This window comes from Plecotus auritus (genome assembly GCF_963455305.1).
Source record: "Plecotus auritus genome assembly, chromosome: 6".
Taxonomy (NCBI): domain Eukaryota; kingdom Metazoa; phylum Chordata; class Mammalia; order Chiroptera; family Vespertilionidae; genus Plecotus; species Plecotus auritus.
In genome coordinates, this window is record NC_137773.1 from 121124480 (window position 1) to 121148429 (window position 23950).

At 44.2% G+C, this 23950-nt stretch overlaps 1 protein-coding gene across 7 annotated transcripts in view; it reads left to right on the forward strand.

Moving 5' to 3' along the window:
- FRMD4B (FERM domain containing 4B) overlaps window positions 1-23950 on the forward strand; it is a 278025-nt gene that overhangs the window by 252084 nt on the left and 1991 nt on the right. For 2 of the 7 annotated variants that reach the window (XM_080674723.1, XM_080674719.1), the window contains 12 exons: window positions 3772-3848; window positions 4926-5064; window positions 6201-6342; window positions 7060-7193; window positions 7285-7404; window positions 8553-8781; window positions 11467-11523; window positions 12748-12895; window positions 14394-14513; window positions 15305-16104; window positions 19373-19505; window positions 23316-23725. In XM_080674723.1, coding sequence (XP_080530849.1) covers window positions 3772-3848; window positions 4926-5064; window positions 6201-6342; window positions 7060-7193; window positions 7285-7404; window positions 8553-8781; window positions 11467-11523; window positions 12748-12895; window positions 14394-14513; window positions 15305-16104; window positions 19373-19505; window positions 23316-23586 — 2370 coding nt within the window. In that variant the 3' untranslated portion in view covers window positions 23587-23725. Of the gene's footprint in view, window positions 1-3771; window positions 3849-4925; window positions 5065-6200; window positions 6343-7059; window positions 7194-7284; window positions 7405-8552; window positions 8782-11466; window positions 11524-12747; window positions 12896-14393; window positions 14514-15304; window positions 16105-19372; window positions 19506-23315; window positions 23726-23950 lie in introns of those variants that run through there. The other 5 variants (XM_080674722.1, XM_080674725.1, XM_080674720.1 and 2 more) reach the window with 4 other exon arrangements.

Here is a 23950-nt window from a genome sequence, read left to right on the forward strand (position 1 = left end):
TGACTGCTTTGGTTTTGTGTCAGTTTTTAGATTTTGTGTCACTTTCTTTTGTAAGGCAGGATGCTACTGACCTTAGGATGTGTTCTCTTCCTGTTGTAGCTTTTTGATGATCTCTTTGTTAATATCATTGTTCTTTTTGCTCCTCTTTCCCCTTTCCTATTTTTCCTGTCTATTTATTTTGCAGTCTCAAAGTTAATCCCAGCTATTATTTCCTCGGTTGTCATCTACTTCCTTCCTTTGAGGCTGAAGGACATGATTGATCATTCTAGATGGGTGTAGGCTAGAAAGAAAGTTGGAAGACCTAACATGTAGCTTTATTTCCGTCATATAATTATTTCCACCATAGCTTCCCAAAAAAGCACAACATCTAACTTATAGCTACTAGTGAGTGTCAAAGAATATATACTATAATAAATACTAATAAATGATTGTTATTATGCTTGTTTAATGATCACTTTATAAAGCAATCTAGTTTCATACTCTTAACTTTGTGTTGCAAGGCAAACAAAACTCATTTTTTCTTTTAAAGCTTTGAGAATGGTAATTTTGGCTTGGACTAGATATTGTGTTCAATTTTATTTTATTTATTTATTTTTTTAAATATATTTTATTGATTTTCTACAGAGAGGAAGGGAGAGGGATAGAAAGGTAGAAACATCGATGAGAGAGAAACATCGATCAGCTGCCTCCTGCACACCTCCCACTGGAGATGTGCCCGCAACCAAGGTACATGCCCCTGACCGGAATCGAACCCGGGACCCTTCAGTCCGCAGGCCGACGCTCTATCCGCTGAGCCAAACCGGTTTCGGCTTGTGTTCAATTTTAATATGAAAATTTCAAATGTGTTTGTGTATACACACATATGCATAAATAATATATATAATAATCTTGTCCTACCCTTAAGACATCATGCCTGGTAACAGTACTACCCTATATAGGCACCAAATGTTGCACATGATAGAAAATTGGTTCCTTCCGCCTTTGAGCTCTTGCCTCTTTCCTCGAATGCGGGATGGTTTCTTTGGGCCCTTCACATTTCCAGTGATTTACTTATAGAGTGCTGCCTCCTGCACGAGCGTTTCTCAGTGGGGCAGCCACCCAGTCAGGTCAGCCTGTGGGATGTTTCTTTGACCAGTTTCCCCTTCTCCTTCCATTGGTCAGCAATCTCCGCATGATTTTAATGGCGGTGTGGAGGGGCTCTGATTTATCCTTTAAGGAAAACAGTGGCAGAAAGGAAGGGAATGAAAATGAGTCAGTTGCCTGCTGCGTGCCGGCACTGCCCGCTGCCCGCTGCCCAGGGAGTGCTGCTGGACGATCGACTGTCCAGTAAATGAACCATCCGCCTCAGTTCCATCGCCGTTTGCCGCTTCATCTGCCTTTCGGAGATCAGGAGCACAAATGTCATATTAAGGCACAAGAGAAGAATGATTTCAGAAATTTCAAGAGAACAGCTAGCCTGTTTCCAGCTGCCCACTGGCTCTAGGGCGGCTACAACTAGAAGCATTTTCCTAACACCCCAATCATTGATAAGAATCATTATGATAATAGTGCCTGAAATAGAGGCCTCTGAATGCTTAGGAGGTGGACATGCACTCTTGCATAAAGTAGACTGGCCTATGTTCGTTTTATGTAAGCATATTATTTTAATTTGAGAAATGTTCATTTCTTTTAATTTTTTAAAAAAACACAATACTAAGAAAATGACCACACCTTCATAACCACTTAAATGGACGATTACTAATATTTTGTCATATTTACTTTATCTTGTTTTTATTAATAAAAGAAGTGAAATATTACTGGTAATGTAGTTTCCTATACCCCTTACCCCTTGTACATTCTGCCATCCCCACCCTAGGGGCAACCACTGTCAAAATTAAGTTTGTCATCCCAAGTCACCCTTACAGCACAGCCATGAAATCACTTTTTGCATAAACTTGTAAGGTTTCAGGTAGGGAAGTGGCCTGTTTGCCCTCCATGCAGGGACGGGCTGGAGGGAGGCAAGGCACTAGGATTTCAGCTGGTGAGTGCTGGGGGAGGGGTGGCTCGCAGATCGGGTTTCCAGACAGGCCTGGTTTTCATGTGTGTGGGAATGGACGTGAAGGGAAACCCAGCTGCGCCGCGCTGTGGCTCTTCCTGTAGAACCTGTTGGTGCCCCCGGTGAGTAACCAGGTAGAAATGGCTCCCGGGCCGCTTGGCTGAAATCTACCTGCGCCCAGAGCCACTTACTCCCCAGGATGATCGTCTGCATCCACACTGTCCCCCCATTAAAGCGGAGTCTCTCTCCGGGAAAAGTCAGCCGGTGAGAACTTCGCTCTCTCCCACCGGTCGGTTGGAAGAAGGAGGGGAACTGGGAGGTGTCCCCAGATAAGAGTGGCTGATGTCTGCCAGCCGCAAGTCAGCCGTGGGAGGCTTGCTGTGTGAAACTGAGTCACGCCTAAGTCTTATGAAACTCGGCTCAGACTCACCCGGGCTGCTGTCCGGGAGGGAGGTGGAAAGAGCCCGAGGGTTTCCCTCACATTTTGGTCCCATTTTTGGAACTTCTGGATTAAAAGAAATGAAAGCCTCAACTCCATGGACATTTTAGGAGATCGGTATGTAGCTTCCAGCTTTCACTAGTCACTTCCGCCGGGGCGAGGGCTGGAGCTGGGGGCCTGTGTGCTCAGGGCTGGCTGGCTTCACTGTTTGGGATTGTGGGTCTCGTTGGAACACTTCTGTGTCCTGTTTGAACATTTAGGGCTGCATGTGGGCAGGACCCTTAGATCATGCTGTTCTCACATGAGCTGACATGTCTGTGAACACCTTAGTTCCTGTACTTCAGGAAATGGTTCTACTGATAGTGCGTGCAGAGAGGTTATTTAGATCATTAAAATGCTTTTGAAGGTCCTTTGAATGTATGTTAAAAACCTAGCCAAAGTCTAACAATGGAATGAAATCACTGTGCTATTATTTCCCTAATAATCAGGACTAGGGTCGGAGTAGAGGAATTCTGTGAAGTCCAAGAGACAAGACGAGGCTCCGGCTATACAAGGTCTAGCATAAGGGGCCAGGAAGTACAGCAGGGCACACTGAGTTCTGTGATGAGCTGCCTTTACAAGTTGCGTGGCTTTCAAAAGCACGTTGCTAGGAGGGTCTCTTCTCCAGAAACGGCAAACAGCTCCGGGGCCACATTAGAGCGTCAGAGTGGGAATGTGGAAGTTACAAACCCTGGAGGCTCCGGCTCAGACACCAAAGGGCTCTGAGCCTTCACCCCCACCCCACCCCCGCCTCCAATTCCTGGTTTCTGCCCCATTTAGGGGAACAATTGTGGGCAAGAAAACTGGTGGTGGAGAAGCACCCCTGCTTGGGGTTCTGGGTTACTTTCACTTTGCTTTCCTTTGAAATTTAATCTGTGGTCTTCCTGAACCGTTCAGTCTTTTTGACTATCTTTCCATTTAAATGTGAATCAGCATCTTTGATCAGGAGGCATGCTTACCGGAACCTTGGAGGTTCCTTACCAATTCTCATTTCGTGAGTCACAGGGGAAATAGCATGCATGTTCCCCCGCTGCATAGTTTTATTGTTCAAGGAAGAGCTGGTGGAAATTACTGTCAGAAGGAGGAATAAAATGGATTCAGGTTGTAGTTGGTTTGTAAAAAGACTGATTCACATGTTCGTGCTTCATGTTAGTGTGCCTTCTTGATTATTTTTTTTTTATTAAGCTGTTTTCTAGATGCAGTAAAATTTCACATAAATTAAAGCTATGTGTGTTTTTGTGTTTTCTTAATTTATTAGCTATTCCAGTGGAAACAGCTGGAGAACTTATATTTCCGTGAGAAAAAATTTGCTGTTGAAGTTCACGATCCACGGAGGTGAGGTTCCCAGCTTTCCCTCTGCTTGGTCCTGGTGGCTTCTGAGTAATGCTATGAACACTCACGTGCAGTTTTTGTGTGAATATGTGTTTATTTCTCCGGGGTCTGTCCCTGGGAGTGGAACTGCTGAGTGAAGGGGTGACTCTTTAACCTTTGGAGGAACAGCCCGGCGGTTTAGCAGCGGCTACACCATTTTCCATTTGCACCAGCGGTGTATATGGGTCCGTTTTCGCCACATCCTCCCTACCACTTGTTATTTTCAGTTGAGTTGTTCTTTAACAGCCATCCTCGTGGTGGGAAGTGGCATTTTCCTCATGACTGACGATGGCTGAGCATCTCTTTATGTGCTCATTGGCCATTTGCATGTCTCTGTTCAGATCCCTTGCTCATTTTAAAATTGAGTATTCCTGGTCACTTTAAAAGACAGCTGCCAAGTGATCAACATTAATTAAAGTCAGGACTGTGGTTTCTCCAAACTGACACATTTATGGATATTTGGAGGACACAGGGATGGGGGAAATAGCCCTTAACAAAAAGATGACCTGAATTCCTACAAATGAGCGTTGGTCCCTTTCTCCCTCCCCTCCCCATCCTTCCTTCTTCCACCCTGTCCTCTCAAGCAGCCCTCTGGACCAGGTTTGGACCTGGGTACTCTCAGGCAATATCGTTATGTCCGTCCTCTGATACTGTCCCAGTCATACAAGTCCATCTAATCCTAGATGTTCTTTCCCCTGAGGAAGGTGCTGATCCCCAGGTCTCTGTCTTTAAAATATTACCCCATTTACTCCCGACTGCTTGTGGTGGTTTTAGCTAAGTGATTTTAGTACAGCTTCTAATTTGACTAATCCTTATCTGCCTTTGAGTGTGTGCATGCATTTTTTAACACACTAGATTTACAGAGCGTTATTACCTAGGTGTGATGGGCTTTGTCAAAAAAGGAGGAAATCAGAGCCCTGTCAGCATAGTGTGGCGGCAGAAAAACAGTGAAGGAGATGCGCTATTACATTACTCACTGGAAACAGTTCATGCTGTGCTGGGCCAGAAGCCAGGGATCTGAGTGCTTTTCTTCATTTTCAGGATTTCGGTGTCAAGAAGGACCTTTGGGCAAAGTGGCCTCTTTGTGCAAACCTGGTATGCACACTCTTCGCTCATCAAGTCCATCTGGGTGATGGCCATCAGTCAGCACCAGTTTTACTTGGACCGGAAGCAAAGCAAAGTAAGTGCCTAGACGTGGTTCTGTAGGAATAAGCTCCTGCCCCTCATTTGCTTTCTGTTTAAAAGATAAGCATTCTCAGAAAAGATGAAAGCACATCGGTTTTTGTTCTTTTAGGGTTTTTTTTTTTTTTTAAACCTTACTACCAACTGTTTTAATTTTTCTTATATTTAAAAAATGAGCAATATATAACCTGATTCAAAAGTTGTACAATTTCCCCTGGTTTGGTTGCTCAGTTGGTTGGAGCATCGTCCCATACACCAAAAGTCATGGGTTTGATTCCCAGGCAGGGCACATACCTAGTTTGCAGATTCTTTCCCCAGTTGTGGCTTGTATGGGAGGCAACTGATCAATGTTTCTCTCTCTCTCTCTCTCTTCCCCCCTCCCCTAAAAATCAATAAAAATAGCCCTAGCTGGTTTGGCTCAGTGGATAGAGCGTCAGCCTATGGACTAAAGGATCCCGGGTTTGATTCCAGTCAAGGGTACATGCCCGGGTTGCGGGTTCAATCTCCATGGGGGCATGCAGGAGGCAGCTGATCACTGATTCTCTCTCTTCGTTGATGTTTCTATCTCTCTCTCCATCTCCCTTCCTCTCTGAAATCAATAAAAATGTATTTTTTAAACATCAATAAAAATACATCTTTGGGTGAGGATTTAAAAAATTGTGTGTATGTGTACACTGGTAATGTTTTAAAGTTAATGATTGAACTATACCAGTGGTCGGCAAACTGCGGCTCGCAAGCCACATGCGGCTCTTTGGCCCCTTGAGTGTGGCTCTTCCACAAAATACCACAGCCTGGGCGAGTCTATTTTGAAGAAGTGGCGTTAGAAGAAGTTTAAGTTTAAAAAATTTGGCTCTCAAAAATAATTTCAATCGTTGTACTGTTGATATTTGGCTCTGCTGACTAATGAGTTTGCCAACCACTGAACTATACCATAACAAAGAATTGTGCATCCTTATTAATATGTTTTAACTATAAAACCTAAGACTTGTTTTTTCGGACGAGTGTCATTTTGGTATATATATAAAAATTGTAAATTGTCCTCCATGTTGACATTTTTATTCTATAGCAATTTAATCATTAATTTGAAAGAGGCTTAATTGAGTGAATTTCATCACAATGTTGTATACCTTTTAGGCAAAAATTCCTTCAGCCAGAAGCTTAGACGATATCGCGATGGATTTGACGGAGACGGGAACCCTAAGGACCTCCAAACTGGTCACTCTGGAGGCAAAAAGCCAGTTCATTATGGCCAGCAATGGCAGCTTAATCTCCTCAGGTAACCAGCTGGGGTTAGAGAGGGTGCAGGCAATCTTTAGTTTATTTCACTTTTGTTGTTGCTGTTATAAGCCACTTTTAAATGCATCTTCTAATCCATTATTTTGGGAATAAATAAGCATATCAAAATTACAGTATGCAGAAGTTTTTAATAAAAATTTTAAACTGATTTCAAAAAGTATAAAGTTAAATTATAGTCAGGTTACATAACTAACACCAGATGCAGAGACACTGAGTGCCTAGGGGAGGCTTAAAGGGACATTTTCTCCCGATAAATTCCATCAGCTTCTTATTCCCGGAACCTTTTATCACTAAGTATTCACTAAAATGCATTTTCCCATTAAAATCCCACTGTCAACTTGTGCATCTGAAGCACAGAATATTCCTTTGCCTTGCTCGCTTGCTTTCTAAAAGAACATTCTAAGGAACTCTCTCCGGCTCAGAAAAGTCCTTGGGTGTATCTAAGACATTAAGCATTTTATTACTGCTTCAGAAATGACTGAGCCAAAACTCAGAAGGCACATTTCATTACCAGGCTCCATTGGATGCCCAGGAGCATGAGAAATGTTCTCCAGTTTCCTTTTATTATGTTCACAAACAGGGAGAAAAGGAATAAACTATCTAATAGCAGGTTTGGCTTAAAAATCCTTTGTCCTTTAAAAAGGAAGGAAACATCCCTTGGATAAACCTTCCCTGCCCCCGCTTCCAATTCCCCCAGGTTCTCAAGATTCGGAAGTTAGTGAGGAGCAAAAGAGAGAGAAAATCCTGGAACTCAAGAAGAAGGAAAAGCTGTTGCAAGAAAAGCTCCTGAAAAAAGTCGAGGAGCTTAAGAAGATCTGTTTGCGGGAGGCTGTGAGTCTCTTCTGTTCGGGGGGCTCTTCAAATGGTATTTGACAGCTCTGGCCAGTGTCCATCATCCTGTTGGCTCTGTTCTGTTCTGCAGGAGCTCACAGGCAAAATGCCAAAGGAGTACCCGCTGGGCATCGGTGAGAAACCTCCTCAGGTCAGAAGGCGTGTGGGCACAGCGTTCAAATTAGATGACAACTTGCTCCCCAGTGAAGAGGTATGAGCACCAGCCCCCACTCATACCCCCACGTTTCTGTGAACAGAGACAGAGCAGCTGTCTGCTGAGTGTGGTCCCCTTGGGCCTTTGGTTTTGAGTCACCTCTGCGTTTTTATCTCACCAGTTGAAAGTGATAATATAGACCAAATTGAATTCCTTCTTTTATGCACAGCTCAGTTAAAATTGTTATTACTCTTCCAAACATAGAGAGCCCTCATCAAACCCCAAATCTTTATAAACTGAGAAACATAAGAATTAAAACAGTATTGGAGCTCCAGTGGCGCAATCGGTTAGCGCGCGGTACTTACAAGAATTAAGAACACTGACATTAGACTCTTCCACTTAAAACCAAGCAGCAGCCTTTGGCAAATACTTTTCCCTCGTTGAAGTCTTAATTCTCAGGTCTCAGTTTTCTCATCTACAAAATGGGGGTGCAGTGATTGTTTTCCCTCCAAGGGAGGCAAGGAGTATTCAGTGAGGTAGTACGTGTCCAACACACAGGTATAGCAAAGTCCACAGATTTATTAGCCAATATGGAATGGGTTTCTCATTGCATGTTTTCATGTGGCCTTACTCCTGTTTCTTATAGAAATTTACCCATCTTGACTTTAGAAAATTATAGCAGTTTCCAATAATAATAGAGTGAGCTTTGCTATTTATTGAGTAATCACTGTATACCCAGCTCTGCACTAAGAATGCACATATACTTGTGTGAGGTAGGTGTTACTTTCATTTTACAATAAAAAGAAACTGAATCATTAAAAAATTAAGCAGTGTGCCTGGGGTCATACAGCCAGGAACCACCAGAGAAAGGAATCAAACACAAATTTACGTCTGTAAAGTTATGCATGTGAAAAGAACATTCTGCATCTATGACTCTTGGGTTAAGAGTCCCTTCTTGAAAAATATGACATTTACCCACCAACTGAATGAATGAAAAGCCATTCTCTTCTTTGAAAGGGAAAGAGGGTGAGAAGTTGATGTAAATGGATGAGGAAAGTTTTGAGACTACCTGTGCAGTGAAACGGAGATTTTATGCCTAGAGAGCATCTGGTTTGAGAATGCACGAGAAGTCTGACTCCGTGCCAGTACGTGTGAGAGTGAGCGAGTGTCCACAGAAATAAAACAGCATCGTTGTGTAAATGCAGGATCCTGCTTTGCAAGAGCTGGAGAGCAATTTCCTAATACAGCAAAAGCTGGTGGAAGCTGCAAAGAAACTTGCCAATGAGCCAGACCTGTGTAAAACCGTGAAGAAAAAACGAAAGCAAGATTACACGGATGCAGTGAGAAAACTCCAGGAGATTGAAAACGCAATAAATGAATACCGAATTAGGTGTGGGAAGAAGCCTACCCAGAAAGGGACAGGTACCTTACAAGGTAAGTAACAAGTCAAGTTTTTTTGTCCCATCACCAAGACTCTTGATGGTATGTAGCATTTCCAAATCAGTTCATTGGTGAGAGAAAAGAAAAAAACAGGAATAAAAGTAACTTTCTTGGGATAAAAATGGTTTGGAATTTCAGTCTTACAAGTATGTAAACCTGGTTTTCAGTGACATTCTCACTGTTGTAATAATACTATATTACATTGCTTTAATTTTCGGGATGAAAGAGCTTTCACTACAATATTAGTTCGCAGTAAGACAGATTCTCCTTTAACTGAGCTGGTATCATTGCAAGAAACACATTTGACAACTCAGAGGAGTAAGAGAGCTGGGTCTACCCAGTAGTTTCCTGAAGTTTTTAAGGCTGCAGACCGTATAGTTTTTTAAGGACCTATCCAACTTGTGTGGATAGGAAAGTTCTCACAATTACTGTCATTATGGAGCCTACTTGAAGATATGGGTAAATGTATGTTACTATAACAGGAAATGCAGAAAGGCAAACTACAAAATTGTTAATGCAGCATACTCCCAACATTATATAATTACTAGAGGCCCAGTGCATGAATTCGTACACAGATGGGCTCTGGCTGGCCCAGCCCCAATTGGCTGATCAGGGCCAGACCTGTCAGAAGGAGGGGCCATGGGAGGTTGGCTGGCCGGCCCCACCCCCCATCGGGCCGGTTCACTGGCCACAGTGGGCATCATAGCAACTGGTCATTCTGGTCATTACGGTGTTCCAGTCACTGGCTTTTTATATATATAGACTAGAGGCCCGGTGCACGAAATTCATGCACGGGGGGGGGGTTGGTGGTGGTAGTCCCTCAGCCCGGCCTGCACCCTCTCCAATCTGGAACCCCTCAGGGGATATCCGACTGCCGGTTTAGGCCCATCCCTGTGGGATTGGGCCTAAACGGGCAGTCGGACATCCCTCTCACAATCCGGGACCACTGGCTCCTAACTGCTCACCTGCCTGCCTGACTGATTGCCCCTAACCGCTTCTGCCAGCCAGCCTGATCGCCCCCTAACCACTCCCCTGCCAGCCTGATTGACACCCAGCTGCTCTCCTGCTGACCCAATCACCCCCAACTGCCCTCCCCTGCCAGCCTGCTCACCCCCAGCTGCACTCCCCTGCCGGCCCGATGGCCCTACCTGCCCTCCCCTGCTGTGACCCGCCTCCTCCGAGCGAGGCAGTGGAGACGCCAGGACTGGCCTCCTCTGCGCCGCATGGAGCCGCGGGACCCGCAGGCCTTATTGCGCAGAGTGGCTGCCGGGCCCTGCCTCTGCTGTGCACACGGCCATCTTGTGGCAGCCATCAGCCATCGTGACAACGTCGCGCACGAGGGTGCAAGGACCACCTTGGCTTTTATTAGTAGAGATGTTCACACAAAACTTGTGAAATATTTTAAAATACTAATAGTTATGGAATTTTAAGTAACTTAATTTTCTTTTTAGCACTCTTCTGTATTTTCAAAATTCTCAACATTATGTATCGAAAACTTTCATATTCAGAAAAACAGTAAATTGAAAAATCTCATTTAGGTAGATTTCAAGTTCAGTCAGCCCTACATGTTTATTAGCATGGTTTTTAGCCTTGATCATTGGTTGAAACCTGATTATGTTTCTTTGATTCCAAGAATTATTTTTCACATTTAAACATCTGTGAAATTGGGATAATTCTTATCCTAGACAGTATTACAGTTATGATCAGTAGTAACTTTTTCTTATTTTACTGGGACATAAAATAATTATACAGCTTAGATTTGACAAAATATGGTCACTAGTTTGAAAGGGTCCTTGGGCTGCCCTAACTGGTTTGGCTCAGTGGATAGAGCATCAGCCTGCGGACTGACGGGTCCCAGGTTCACTTCCAGTCAAGGGTATGTACCTTGGTTGCAGGCACATCCCCAGTAGGGGGTGTGCAGGAGGCAGCTGATCGATGTTTCTAACTCTCTTCCCTCTCCCTTCCTCTCTGTAAAAAAATCAATAAAATATATTTTAAAAAAAGAAAAAGAAAGGGTCCTCGGGCTTAGGGCCAGTCATTCTGGAAAGTGAAGGCACAGACTTCAACACCACGTGTCAGCCAGCTCCAGCTGGAGAACTGAGGGTGGCTGTGCTGCACACCAGCTGGCCCTGGTGGGGGCTGTGTTCCATGCTCACAGAGAAGGCTGGTCAGTGCACTTGACTCTCATCGCCATTTGCTATGGCCATTCCTCACAGATCGTGCAGGATTCAAGTGTTCTCAACGACTGATACTTGGCCAGCAGCTGGTGCCAGTGGTTGAGCACTGACACTTGGTAGATTTTTTTACGTGTGTCTGACAGCTGATGCTGCTGGCACCTTGCCTTCTGGCTCTACTATGTGTCCAATTAAGAGAGAGTCCACCTGGCTCTGAAAGAGATTAACATTTGAGATTGGATGGGGAGGCTCCCTACATAAGGCTTTGGGGCTGACACCAAGGTGTCACATTTGCCTGTAATCTTACCCAGAGCCTGATATTTATGCAGCATGTGAGATGTTCACATCTTGAGTAGTAAATGGGTCCATTCTCATAGTAATTATTCTTAACGTACTGTTGTTATATTTATCTAACTAAGATGTACTTCCTAGGAATTGCTTTATTAAGCTCACGGTAGGTGTGTAAATGTGCAGTTATACTAATGGCAGACATTGTTATTCACAGAAGACATAATCCCCTCAGAAAGCAGCTCCTTGTCCGACACTACCACCTGTGATGATCGTAAGTAGCTCCTCTTTCTTGGTTTAAAATATTAGCTATTCTGAAATCAGAAGATAATATTTTTAGTTAACTGAAGCCTCCTTACTATTCTTTAGAGAGCAGTAGAATGAACTCACTTGTATGTGTGCAGGAGGTTGGGAGGGGATTACAATGACCTTCTGCACAGGTTGGCATCACATCGCAGGACTGCAATCGCATGGCTTTGGGAGGCACAGTACCCTGAGTAAGCGAGGCTCTCACTGAGGGTTTGTAAGGCTCTGTAGGCTCTTTTTTCACTTCTTACTGAAGTAATTATATGTCTGCATCAGTAATGTGGAAACCTCCACCCAGATTTTCCCACGGTGACATTTATACATTTGGAGTCCAAAATCAAACCAGGGAATTACAGTGTAGATTGTGATTATCACTGTGTTCTGGATAACTGGGAGTCTGTTACTTTCCTCAGGAAGAAATACACATTTTAGAAATTGGGCTACATGTCACTATGTCGGTTTCATAGATGTGTCTATGTGTTGGGTTGTGTCACAACACAATGTTGTGTTTGTTCAACACGTTTCATGATGGGATGGGTTTCGTGTCAGGTGACACCGTGTTTCCTTGTAATCCCTTGCACTTCAGCAGAGGAGTGGCACTCTATGTGATAGGATTTAAGCAATTTGGGGGAGCCCTTGACCCCCACTGCTTTACCTCCCCCCAGGTTTATGGTGTGTGAAGTGGCACCATTCCAGAATCTTCCTTTGAGCTGAGCTTTGGTCAGACTTGCCATTCCTCTTTCAAAATACAGATCTTAGTGGGAGACCAGGCTCCCGTCTCTCAGCGTAGATCAGTTGCATCACCTCCAATAACAGGATGCGCCTTCAGCAGCCAAAGAGGCCTAAGAACTTCAAAAGGAAAGTTGAACAACTTCCTCTTGGCCCTTTGCACACTGGGGTTTTTCTGTGACACAACCTTCGAAAACCTAGAGTATCGCCATTCCACCTAAGTCATTTATTGAATTGGCAATAAATGGATCAGGCCCCACAGAGTGTTCAGTCACTTCTTTTCTGCAGTGTATAAAATATAAAAATAAATTTCCTGAAAGTCATGTGCTTCTGAAATCATCACCAATGGAGGAACACTTTGCTCACCAGATCTTCTCATTTCTTTCCTGGGGTGTTGGCACAGTATTTATTCACTTATTTACTTCCCCACTTACTCATTCATTCATTCATTTACTTCTTACAGCCAATGACACCTTCACTCTTGCTGGGCAGCGATCAAGTTCAGTGCCTCATTCTCCAAGAATTCTTCCCCCCAAGTCTCTGGGTATTGAGCGAATCCACTTCAGAAAGTCGTCCATCGGTGATCAGCTGGTGGATGCCAGGCAGCCCAGGTGAGTGCCACACCAGCAGGAGGGCAGATGCTCGTGGCCTTAGAATCTTTTCTCCAAAATGGCCAACCCACTTTTGTCTCATCCTCTTCGTCCTTTCAGAAGGGGTTATTTTGTAAGGCCAAAACATAGAAACTAGCCCAGTTATTTGTGGTAACACAAGTAGAAGAGTGCTTTTAGAAAATGTTTGGCTATTTCTTGTATTTAAAGGTTTATATTAAATTATAAGGACATTAATTATAATCTGGATTTGGGTAAAGTTCAGTTTTATAACCATGCTGTCAGGAAATTGTCATTAAATATCATTTCACCCAACCAAGTAATGAGACTGACATGATCTTTCAAATGAAAATGGGACTTCAGTTCATTAGAATCTATAAAATAGATAATACAAATTTTTTCTCAAGTGTCTCAGGTAAAAATCATCAGGGTAATAACACCATATTTTTAAAAGATGACAGACCAGTGATTCCCAAAATTTGGCTACATGGATTAATACTAATTTTTTAAATAGGACCCAAGATAGGATGCCAACTGTTTGCTTTGCCTAATCAGAATGTTCAAACAACCCCATGATTTCATGGGGGGAGGGAAAGACACATAAATATCAAAAATACATCCACCACCATCATCATCATCATAACAATAGTAATGAGATGAAGTTAACATTTATTGAGGACTTACTACATGCTGTTCAGACACTGTTCAAAGTGCTTTAATGTATGTTAATGAATGTAATCCTCATGACAATTCTGACAGTATTGCTACTAGCATTGCCATTTACAGATGAGTACACCGAGGACCAGAACGCATGAATAACTTGTTGGGTTTGTCAACTAGTAAGCGTCAGAATTAGGATTTGAACCTCGGCAGCCTGCTCTAAAACCTGTGATGTGATTTTAATCAGTATGCTATACCTCATTTCAGGGAAGATGGAAACGAGTCTCCAAATAAAAATATTATTTGGATTAAATAATGTTTCACTCATGAAAGTAAAACCAATACGAGGTTATGTTTCTGAATTATCAAAGTTCCGTGAAAACCTCTGCCACATATGAGTCCCAGTTTGTGGGTTGGCATTTAAAAACTTGCCTTACACAGTAGAGATCCAAGTGTCTAGAGCTCTGCTAACCAACATAATTAAGAGTAAATAAAATTTAAAATTCAGTTCCTCAGTTACACCAGCCTTGTCAAGGGCTAACAGCCCCATGTGGCTGGTGTTGTAGGATAGGACAGCACAGATACGCACATTTCCATCACTGAAGAGAATCCTCTGGACAGGCATACGCATTCCTCATGTTGGGGGAAACAAAGCTATTTCAGCACAATGAAGAATTATAACTAATAATCATTATCTTAAACATTATGCTCACATCCCCAGTAGCTTAAAATGAGGTTGCTCTTTGACCCAGTAATTTCACGTACTGGAATTTTTCCTGTAAATAGAAGATGCTCATTGCAGCATTGTTTATGTAGTTCTGAATTCTTTTTCCCATCACAGAGAAATGCTGTCGACACACAGCAGCCCTTACAAAACCCCGGAGAGGCGGCCCCCGGGAGGGCGAAGCATGCCCAGCACCCCCGTGCTCACCCGCAATGCCTACAGCAGCAGCCACTTAGAGTAAGAGCGCCCCCCTTGGCCTTGTGGGCTCTGTTAAGCTTTGCTTTATGGTTTTGTTTTACTTGGTTGTGTTTTGTAATCATTAAGGGACTTTGGGCAGCAGGTCTCTATTTTATGGATCTACATATCTACTCACAGTTTCACATTTGTCGGCAAACAACATGTATCATGTTCAAGTCAATATTGTAATGTTTTGCACCTTAATCTTCCCAACCAGATATTGCCATTTGCTATGCACTGGTGAGGATGAAGGTAGTGCCAGTAGCGGCATTTTGAAGTGTTCACTGAAGGCTGCACTAACTCTTTTACATGCACCACATTATTTAGTCCCCGCAGCAAACCTAATTGTAGATACCAGGTACTGCTTTTGTCCTCATTCTACAGAGGAGGACGTGAGGGTCAGAGAGGTGAGATACCGGGCCATGCTCGCCCAGCCGGGGAGTGGCAGAGCCCGACGCCCAGGCCCTGAGCCTGTGTGGCCCGTCCTGTGGAAGACGGGCCTGTCAGAGGCTGGGGGTTTCGGCTTTGATGCAGGTTTGTGTCATCAGTTTATCTTCCTGCTTCTCAAGAAAGGCCGTGGCTGACACACTTGACAGAACCCGGTTCTTTTCTCATTGTGACCATGGCTGTGAACTGAAGGTGAACGCTGGGTTCTGGTGCACGGTCGGCCTTGGAAACCGTGAGAGCCCTGTTGCAGTTCGTAGCTCTGAAATCCTTCCCCGTGGCGCTTTTTTCTTGGTGTGGCCCCTTCCCTCCTTTCTGTTTGACAAGCTTGCCTGTCTCCCTCCCAGGCCCGCCTCCTCCCAGCACTGCCGCCAGCGGAGTGGCAGCCTGGAGTCCCAGTCACACCTGCTGTCGGAGCTGGACCACGACGGGCCGTTCTTCTCCCTCTGCAAGGCCCAGCGCAGCAGCAGCACCGAGGTCCTGGACGACGGCTCCTCCTGCACCAGCCAGTCCAGCACCGAGTACTACTGCGTGACGCCTGCGGCCGGCCCCTGCCACAGCGCCCACACCCTGGACGCCCGCGCCCGGGGCCGGCGGAGGTCCAAGAAGCAGAGCGCCGCCCCGTCGAGCTCGGGGAGCATGCCCAACCTTGCGCAGAGGGACAGCCTGAGGAACGGCGTCCACGCCCAGGGCCATGAGCAGCCTTCCTCCTACTATATCGGGTGCATGCCCTTCGCGGAGTGTGACCTGTACTACAGCGGCGGCTATGTCTATGAGAACGACACAGAGGGACAGTACAGTGTCAATCCTTCCTACCGCTCCTCCGCCCACTATGGATATGACCGCCAGAGGGACTACAGCAGGTCCTTCCATGAAGACGAGGTGGACCGGGTGCCCCATAACCCCTATGCCACCCTCCGGCTGCCCAGGAGGGCCGCGGGCTCTGAGCGCGTCACCAAGCACATCCACAAGGCCCTGGTGGCAGAGCACCTGCGTGGCTGGTACCAGCGGGCCTCAGGGCAGAAGGAGCAGGGCCACAGCCCGCAGAGCAGCGTGGACTCGGACGGGGCGTCACAGCGATGCCTGGGGCTGGCGGGGCTGCAGGTGCCCTGCTCGCCAGGCAGCCGTGCGTCTTCCTACTCCTCAGGTAAGAACAGAGGAGGCACAGTAGTGGGGCTCAGTGGTTGAGTGTCGACCTCTGAACCAGGAGGTCACGGTCAGAGCATACGCCCGGGTTGCAGGCTCGATCCCCAGTGTGGGGTCTGCAGGAGGCAGCTGATCAGTGATTCTCTCTCATCGTTGATGTTTCTGTCTTTCTCTCCTCCATTCCTCTCTGAAATCAATAAAAAAATATTTTTTAAAATAAGAAAAAAGAATAGAGGAGGCACTTGATGTGGATTTAACTTGCCCCTTGTTCCCTGCCCACCCAAAACCACACCCCACGAAGCTCAGGAGACCAGCGCCAAGGTCAGGAGAGGGTAGCATGGGCGCACCCACAGAAAGAATGGCCAACTGAAAAGCAGTTCCCTCCAGCTTTGTGACCAACACAGCCCACATGGGTCTGTTGAAGGAAGTTGTAGATTGAACGCCCTACGTTAGGGGCTTCACATACTTTATCTTTTCTGGGCCTTAGAGTGACAGTCACATCTCTTAAATGTGTTCAGGTCGTTGAGGTTTGATATGTTAGAAGAACAGACGAAAGCCTTCAGGTGTGAGAAAGCAATCACACCTCCTTCCCTGTCTTCCACCTGGAGTTTGATCATTTGTTGGGCTGCTCTGGTACCTGTGTTCGGCTTCTAGTAATTGTGACAGAAGCTGGAATTCACTAAGCACTCTTCCTGGCACTGTTCCAAGAACTCGGCATGTCTTGACTCAATTCAATAATCATATATAGTCCACTTTACGGTTGATGTAAGGGATTTCCAAAGATAGTTTGACTGGTGTTCCCTTCATGCATTGACGTGGGCCCCTAACTCTGCTGACATTCGTGGTGGACTCATGGCCTAACCCCGGCTGTGCCAAGCACTTTAAGTAGAGAAACCGGTGGATACAAGGAGTGTCTGTCTGGTTTAACTCGGCAAACCCGCAGGCACATCCCAGAGTCGGGGAGCCCTGAGCACCTCCTGGCCTTTGTGAGCTCACACCTCGGTTAGCAGCCAGAGGAATATATGACAATGGAGCAATTTTAGAGCTTCTAAGAAATGAATGAATTTTTGAACAGCGTGAACCCCTGAGGGCATGAGTCTTGCCCCCTCCTTCAAGCATGACTAGTGAGGTGTGCACAGGGATTCCCAACCATGGAGCAATAGTCTGTGAAGACTGTAGCTTTAAAAGTGTCCTCAGCTTGTTGCCCTGGCCACTTTGGCTCCACGGATAGAGCAACGGCCTGTGGGCCAAAGAGTCCTGGGTTTGATACCGGTCAAGGCCATGTACCTTGGTGCAGGAAGCAACCAATCAATGTGTTTTCTCTCACATCTATGTTTCTCTCTGTCCCTCTCTCTTCCACTCTCCCAAAAATCAATGGAAAAATGCCCTCAGGTGAGGGTTAAAAAAAAGTTTTATCAGCTTGTTGACAAGGGGCATTTCCATGGAGATTTCTGTTTGGGTTTGAGTTCTTTTATTTGTGCAGGATTTTGGACTTCCGCTAGTGCTTTCCCGTCTGTCACCACATCTAACACATGAAAAGGCGCCTGTAGTTACTTCTTGTTATTTATGGCTCTGATCTAGAAAACGCCTTTCTTCCCCTAACGTTCAGGGCGTCATGAGAAACTTTCAGAAACCAAACCTGGGCAGAGAGCTTCAAGGAAAAACCAAGCGCGGAGGGCGTGGGCGGCAGCAGGGCGCAGGGCTGGGCAATGCCTCCTGGATGGTGAGGCTGGGCGAGACAGGTGGGACTCAGCACCAGCATCACCCCGAGCAGCTGGCTCTGGTTGGGAGCTAGTGAGATGGACTTACCGCGTCCTGATTTGAACCCAGTGCGAGCCTTGCTGACACCGGCTGGATTGGCCCCACAGGCGCTGCTTTCTAAGGAATGAGAGATGGAATCAGTGCTCCCAGAACTCCTTTTGGAATGTTCCTCATTCCTGCTTCTATTTTACAGCTAAAGGAATGTATTACAACAGGCATGTGTCATTCTCATGCAGAGATAGGTTCCCAATTTTTTGCCAAATTATCAGGGGTTTGTAGTTCCTTCCAGCCACCTAAGAGCTCTCGGTGACTCAGTTTTAGTAGTAATCACGCTTAGCACTCTATATGCATGATCCCACTTCATGGATGTTGTTGTGTTTATTTTTATCACCCTGATTGTACAGCTGAGGCATGTCCAGCTTAAAGAGTGCAAATGGCCCTGACCAAGCCCCAAGGCTAGTAAGTGGCGAGTGGGAGTTGGATCCCAGCGTGGACCTAACCACAGAGTCTGGTGAAATGTTCCCGAAGCTCAAGCGAGAGTGTTACGTCCTTGGGTCAAAATCTGTGGTATCCGGGGTTTGGGGATGTTGGTCTCACGTGAGCCACAGTGCTGGGTGGCTGAGAGAGAGGAGGAGGGGTTGGCTGCCAGGAACAGAAACGAGGACAGCTGAAAGGACCCCTGAGCAGTGCTGGTTATCTGAGTCCTGGGGGACTAGCCGGGCGCAGTGGTCGCCTGGGCACCTGGGTGTGGAGCAGAGCTGGCTTTAGGGAGGATGGCAAATGTCCAGTGGTGAGGCATTCACTGGCCTTTGCTCCCCAATTATGCCCTTGCCTTGTCCAGGCCAGCCCCTCAGTAGGACTAACCCATTCTTCCTGAATCCTTTCTATGCTAGTTCCCTCCCCCGAGTCCACCTTTTCATAAAGGCAAGAAATAGGCCTCGATCCTCCTAGTGACCGCGGCTGCCCGTGGCTGAGGAACAGTCAAGTCCCAACTCACCTTGGGAACGCTTCCTCCAAGGGCAAAGGAACTCAGCTGCCACTTACCCCGACGAAGCCCTGTGCAGCCATCAGAGCCCAATGAGAGTCTCAATAGAGCTGGCTCGTTTTTTGGTATTTTTAAAAAATGGAATGTCTTTTCATTTACCTCATCCCAATGAATAACATTAATAGTTATCACTTATTGAGTGCTTCCTCTGTGCCAGGAACAGTGCTGAGTGTTTTCATACATTACCGTCCTTAATCCTAATGTTACCTGTATGACAGTATATTTATGTTATTATCCCCACGTTTCAAATGAAGAACCTGAGCTTAATGAGGGTAAGCTATTTGCCCACAGTCATACAGCCAGTAAGTGACCAAACTGGAATAGAGGCTTTGTGGTTTCCAAACATTGGTTCATAAGCTCTGTTTTGCACACAGCTGATGATAAAGTACGTGTAAATGGCCTAACCAATTTTCACTTTAAATATTACCAGTAATTTTGTCTATTTTTCCATTTTTATTTCTAGTGTCTTCTACGAACGTTTCCGGGAACTGGCGGACCCAGATGACAGTAGGGCTTTCTGAGTACGAGGCCCCAGCACATCCTTCCTACACCAGCTGCTACGGCAGCTTCTACAGCCCTTTGCCTTCTCCAGGCAGGTGAGGAAGCAAAGCTCAGACACTCTAGTCCAGGGGTGGGCAAACTTTTTGACTCGAGGACCACAATGGGTTCTTAAACTGGACCGGAGGGCCGGAACAAAAGCATGGATGGAGTGTTTGTGTGAACTAATATAAATTCAAAGTAAAGGAGAGCAAGAGACCCCTCCGCTCTTTCGGCTCCGCGGGCCGGATAGAACAGCCGAACGGGCCGGATCCGGCCCGCGGGCTGTAGTTTGCCCACGGCTGCTCTAGTCACTGCTGTAGGTCACAGGAAGCCAGGAACCCTGACTTATTTTATGAAGGCTGAATAATCTAGCTCCAGGGTGGCAAAGGATAGCCTATGGGTCAAAACCAGCTGCCACCTGTTTTTATAAATAAAGTTTTATTGGAAAACAGCCATGCTCATTCGTTTCATATTATGGATGGCTGTTTTTGCACCATGAGGGCAGAGCTGAGTAGTTGCGACAGACCGTATGGCCAACAAAGCCCAAAATACCTGGCCCTTTAAGGGAAAGTTTGTTGACACCCTAATCTAGCTCCTTCAAATGTGACCCTGTTCTTAGAGTTCCGTACATTAAATTCTATGTCTGAAGGTTTTGTTTTTAGTTGCAGTACTTGAAACTGTGTAATTGATTTATTGATTTAGACTCTTCTGGAACCTTGCAGGAGAAATATCTCTGCTGCAGAAAAACCTGTTCATATCAAGATTCCTCGTGAACAGGTGGCAGCTTCATTCCAAACACTTGCCTTTTTGTGTCTGACCCTATGTTTATTCAGAAGCAACAGACACAGGCAGCTGTCTTATTTGTAAAAAGTAATTCTTTATAAACATTTAGAGGAAATATGTAAGAACGGTTTGTCAAAATGTGGTTGTTTAAATGATTGCAAATTCTGAATTACACCTTTTTCAATTATTCGTGTTACAGAGGAGAAGTCAAGTTTGAAGAGGTCATTTCTCCCTGTCAATTTCTCATAGAATATCATTCACACCCACGGTGCCAAAAAGTAGAACGTTTTCTGGGATTTTTAGAAAATTCAGTTTTGCTTTATTTTATGCTTCAGGCATAGATTTAGGGTCTTGGGTTTGATTCCTGGTCAAGGGCACATACCTGGATTGTAGGTGTGATACCTGGCCCCAGTCAGGGTATGTGCAGGAGGCAACCAGTTGATGTGTTTCTCACATCTCTCTCTCTCTCTTTCTCTTTCTCTCCTATTCCTTCTCCCCCTTTCTTCCCCAACTCCCTTCCACTCTCTCTGTGAATTTGATAGGTTAATTTCTTTTTTTTAATCTTTATTGTTGAAAGTATTACATAGGTCCTCCTTTTCCCCCATTAACCTCTTCTAGCCTGCTCCTGTTCCCCACCTCCACCCCCTAGGTTTTCAGCACCCCATTGTTCGTGTCCACGGGTTATGCATGTAAGCATACAAGTTCATTGGTTGATCTCTTCCCACCCACTTCCCCCTGCCTTCCAGAGGCTAGTTTCTCATTAAAGATCTCGGTGTTTTAAGCAAATGGACACATTCATCCCCAAAAGCCTTATTTTTCTTCTCCATATTCCGCAGGAGTTTTTCTTGGCTTGAAATATTAGTCCAATTGTCTAAACTCAACAAAGGCTGTGCTCAAAATAGAATTTTAATGAAAATATACTTCAGAGGATATGACATAGCTTGGATTTCTGTAAAGAATGCTTGAGAATGAGTTAGGAGCAAGATCTAAAATGATTTTGGCCCAGAATTTGTGTTGATTTTTTTCAAGTCAGTTCTAATCATCTTGTATAATACATGTGCAAATAGTTTTCATGTTTATATACTTTTTAAATTTTTGTATTGATGGATTTTTAGACAGAGAGAGAGAGAAAGAAAGGAAGAAAGAAAGAAAGAAAGGAAGAAAGAAAGAAAGAAAGAAAGAAAGAAAGAAAGAAAGAAAGAAAGAAAGAAAAGGAAGGGAAAGAAAGACAGACTTGTTGTTCCACTTCTTTGTGCATTCATTGGTTTATTCTTGTATGTGCCCTGACCAGGGATCGAACCCACAATCTTGGCATATTGGGACGATGTTCTAACCAACTGAGCCCTTGGCCAGGGCTATATACTTTTATTTTCCTCTTTTGTTGACCCAGTTAGAGATGATATAAAACATTCACTGTATAAGCAGTTCTGATAGTGTCCTTTACACAGCTCTCACTGGACTCAGGAAGTGCTGAGTCTTTAGGGACCCTCTGCTTTTAGGGAGTCTGCCATGTACTTCAGCCAGCCTCGGTGGCTGGACGGGGCAGTCTGAGGTCCAAGGGGCACAATGGGCAGGAAATTAGAACTATTTAAAGATCCCTATTGTGTGTGTGCACATGCACTTAATATGAGCTCATTGTGGAAAATTAAGAAAATAATAAAGAGATAAATAAGTAGAAAATAGTTTACCCATAACTCCACCATATAGAGATAGCAGCTATTAACATTTGGGCACATTTCCCCCATTTTTCTGTATCCATTTTTAACATGGTTGTAATGGTACCACATATACAATTTTACATCTTTAATCGTATATGAAATTCTATATTCCAATTATTCACTTAATATAACACAAACACATTTCCATATTTTTAAAAGTTCTTTAATCTTTATTTTATGTGACCAATATAATATTCCACTAATAAATACATCATACTTTATTTTAAAATTACCCATATTTTGAATTTGAATGGTCTTGGATTTTCTTTCCTTTTTATTTTAAGTAATGCTGCTATTAATATCTTTGTACAAAACGTTTGTCTGAATTCCAGATTATTTCCCTAGGATTTATTCCAATTAGTAGAATTAAAGGGTTAAATTGAAAAGTATATTTTTAAAGCTCTTTCTTTTCAGAAATATTTGCCAGTTTATCCTCCCAGCCACGGATATGGGAGTGCTTATTTTTACTCATATGTCTATTTAGGATTTTTTTTAATTATCATATAGTTTCCTCAATTTAATAAGGCAAGTATAATAGCAGCCATCCGTAAAGCTTTAGAAATTTTGCCCTAAAATTACATGTTATTATTGATGAAAACATAATTTTTAAAACAAGAGAAATTGGGTTTCAAGGTAAAGATGAAAACTTTAGCTCTTCAGTTAAAGATTTGAAATGCTTAGCAATAAATCAGTGATTAGATCAGTGGTTCTCAATCTTTCTAATGCTGCGACCCTTTAATACAGTTCCTCATGTTGTGGTGACCCCCAACCATAAAATTATTTTTGTTGCTACTTCATAACTGTAATTTTGCTACTGTTATGAATCGTAATGTAAATATCTGTGTTTTCCGATGGTCTTGGGCTCTACAGGTTGAGAACTGCTAGCAGGGTCTCCTTAGACCATCGGAAAATACAGATATTTACATTACGATTCATAACAGTAGCAAAATTACAGTTATGAAGTAGCAACAAAAATAATTTTATGGTTGGGGGTCACCACAACATGAGGAACTGTATTAAAGGGTCGCAGCATTAGAAAGATTGAGAACCACTGAATTAGATCAATATAAATGAAATGCATGTTATTTAAAGATCTTTTCCTGTAGGGTGTCCAGGTCTTAATACTACAGAAAGCTATACAGTTTTACAAAAAATATATTTTTTTTTTTCTTAAAGGTGTGGTAGAATTTCTAACTGTGGCATAAACTTTCCACAGTTAGAAAGGTTCAAGTCTCTTGTTACATCTGATATACAGCATAGTCAAAGTGTGGTTCTGCTGCTGCAAATTGTTTTTAAATAACTTTTCTTTCACTCCCCGTTTCCCATTTCCCTTCCTCTTCCCTGTTTCACTCTGCCTATCACTAGGCAAAACCAAGGGCTTCTGTCCCAGAGAGCAGCTGTATCTGCAGAAGTGAGAGCAGTGGTCAGTTCTCTCTTGCTAGGGGTAGCCAGCTGTAAGTACAGCCCTCTGTCTGCGTGTGCCTCTCGCATCACAGGCGTCCTGCTTGCTCTGGCTGATGTGTGGAGTTACGGAAACCCGACTTTGTTTCTTTATTATATGAAACCACTAAATGCCTGGATTCGCATCGTATTTATATCCAAAGCTCTTTCTCCAAAGGCTTTTTATTCCCTTTAGTAAAAGCCATTGAGATTTCAGATAAAAGGAAATCTACTAACTACCTTGCCTCTTCTAACCTGCCACTACAGAATGAGGTTCTGCTTATTGGAATGGTTTGTGTAATAGGATGCTCTCATTTGGATATACCATCCAAATATGCCTATAATTTGTATATATGAAGATGTTTCCAATTTACACTTGACCCATAAACCCTAGGGATCTAAAATATGTCCCAAGATGCTGCTGCCTCCCTCTAAATATATTCCTTTATCTTTGAGGAAAGCATCTGGTGCAGTCCCTTAATTGGAAGAATACTTAAAATGTGGCTGTCAAAAATACCTTTTAAAAAGTTTAAAATATGACTCTCACATAAGTGGAAAAT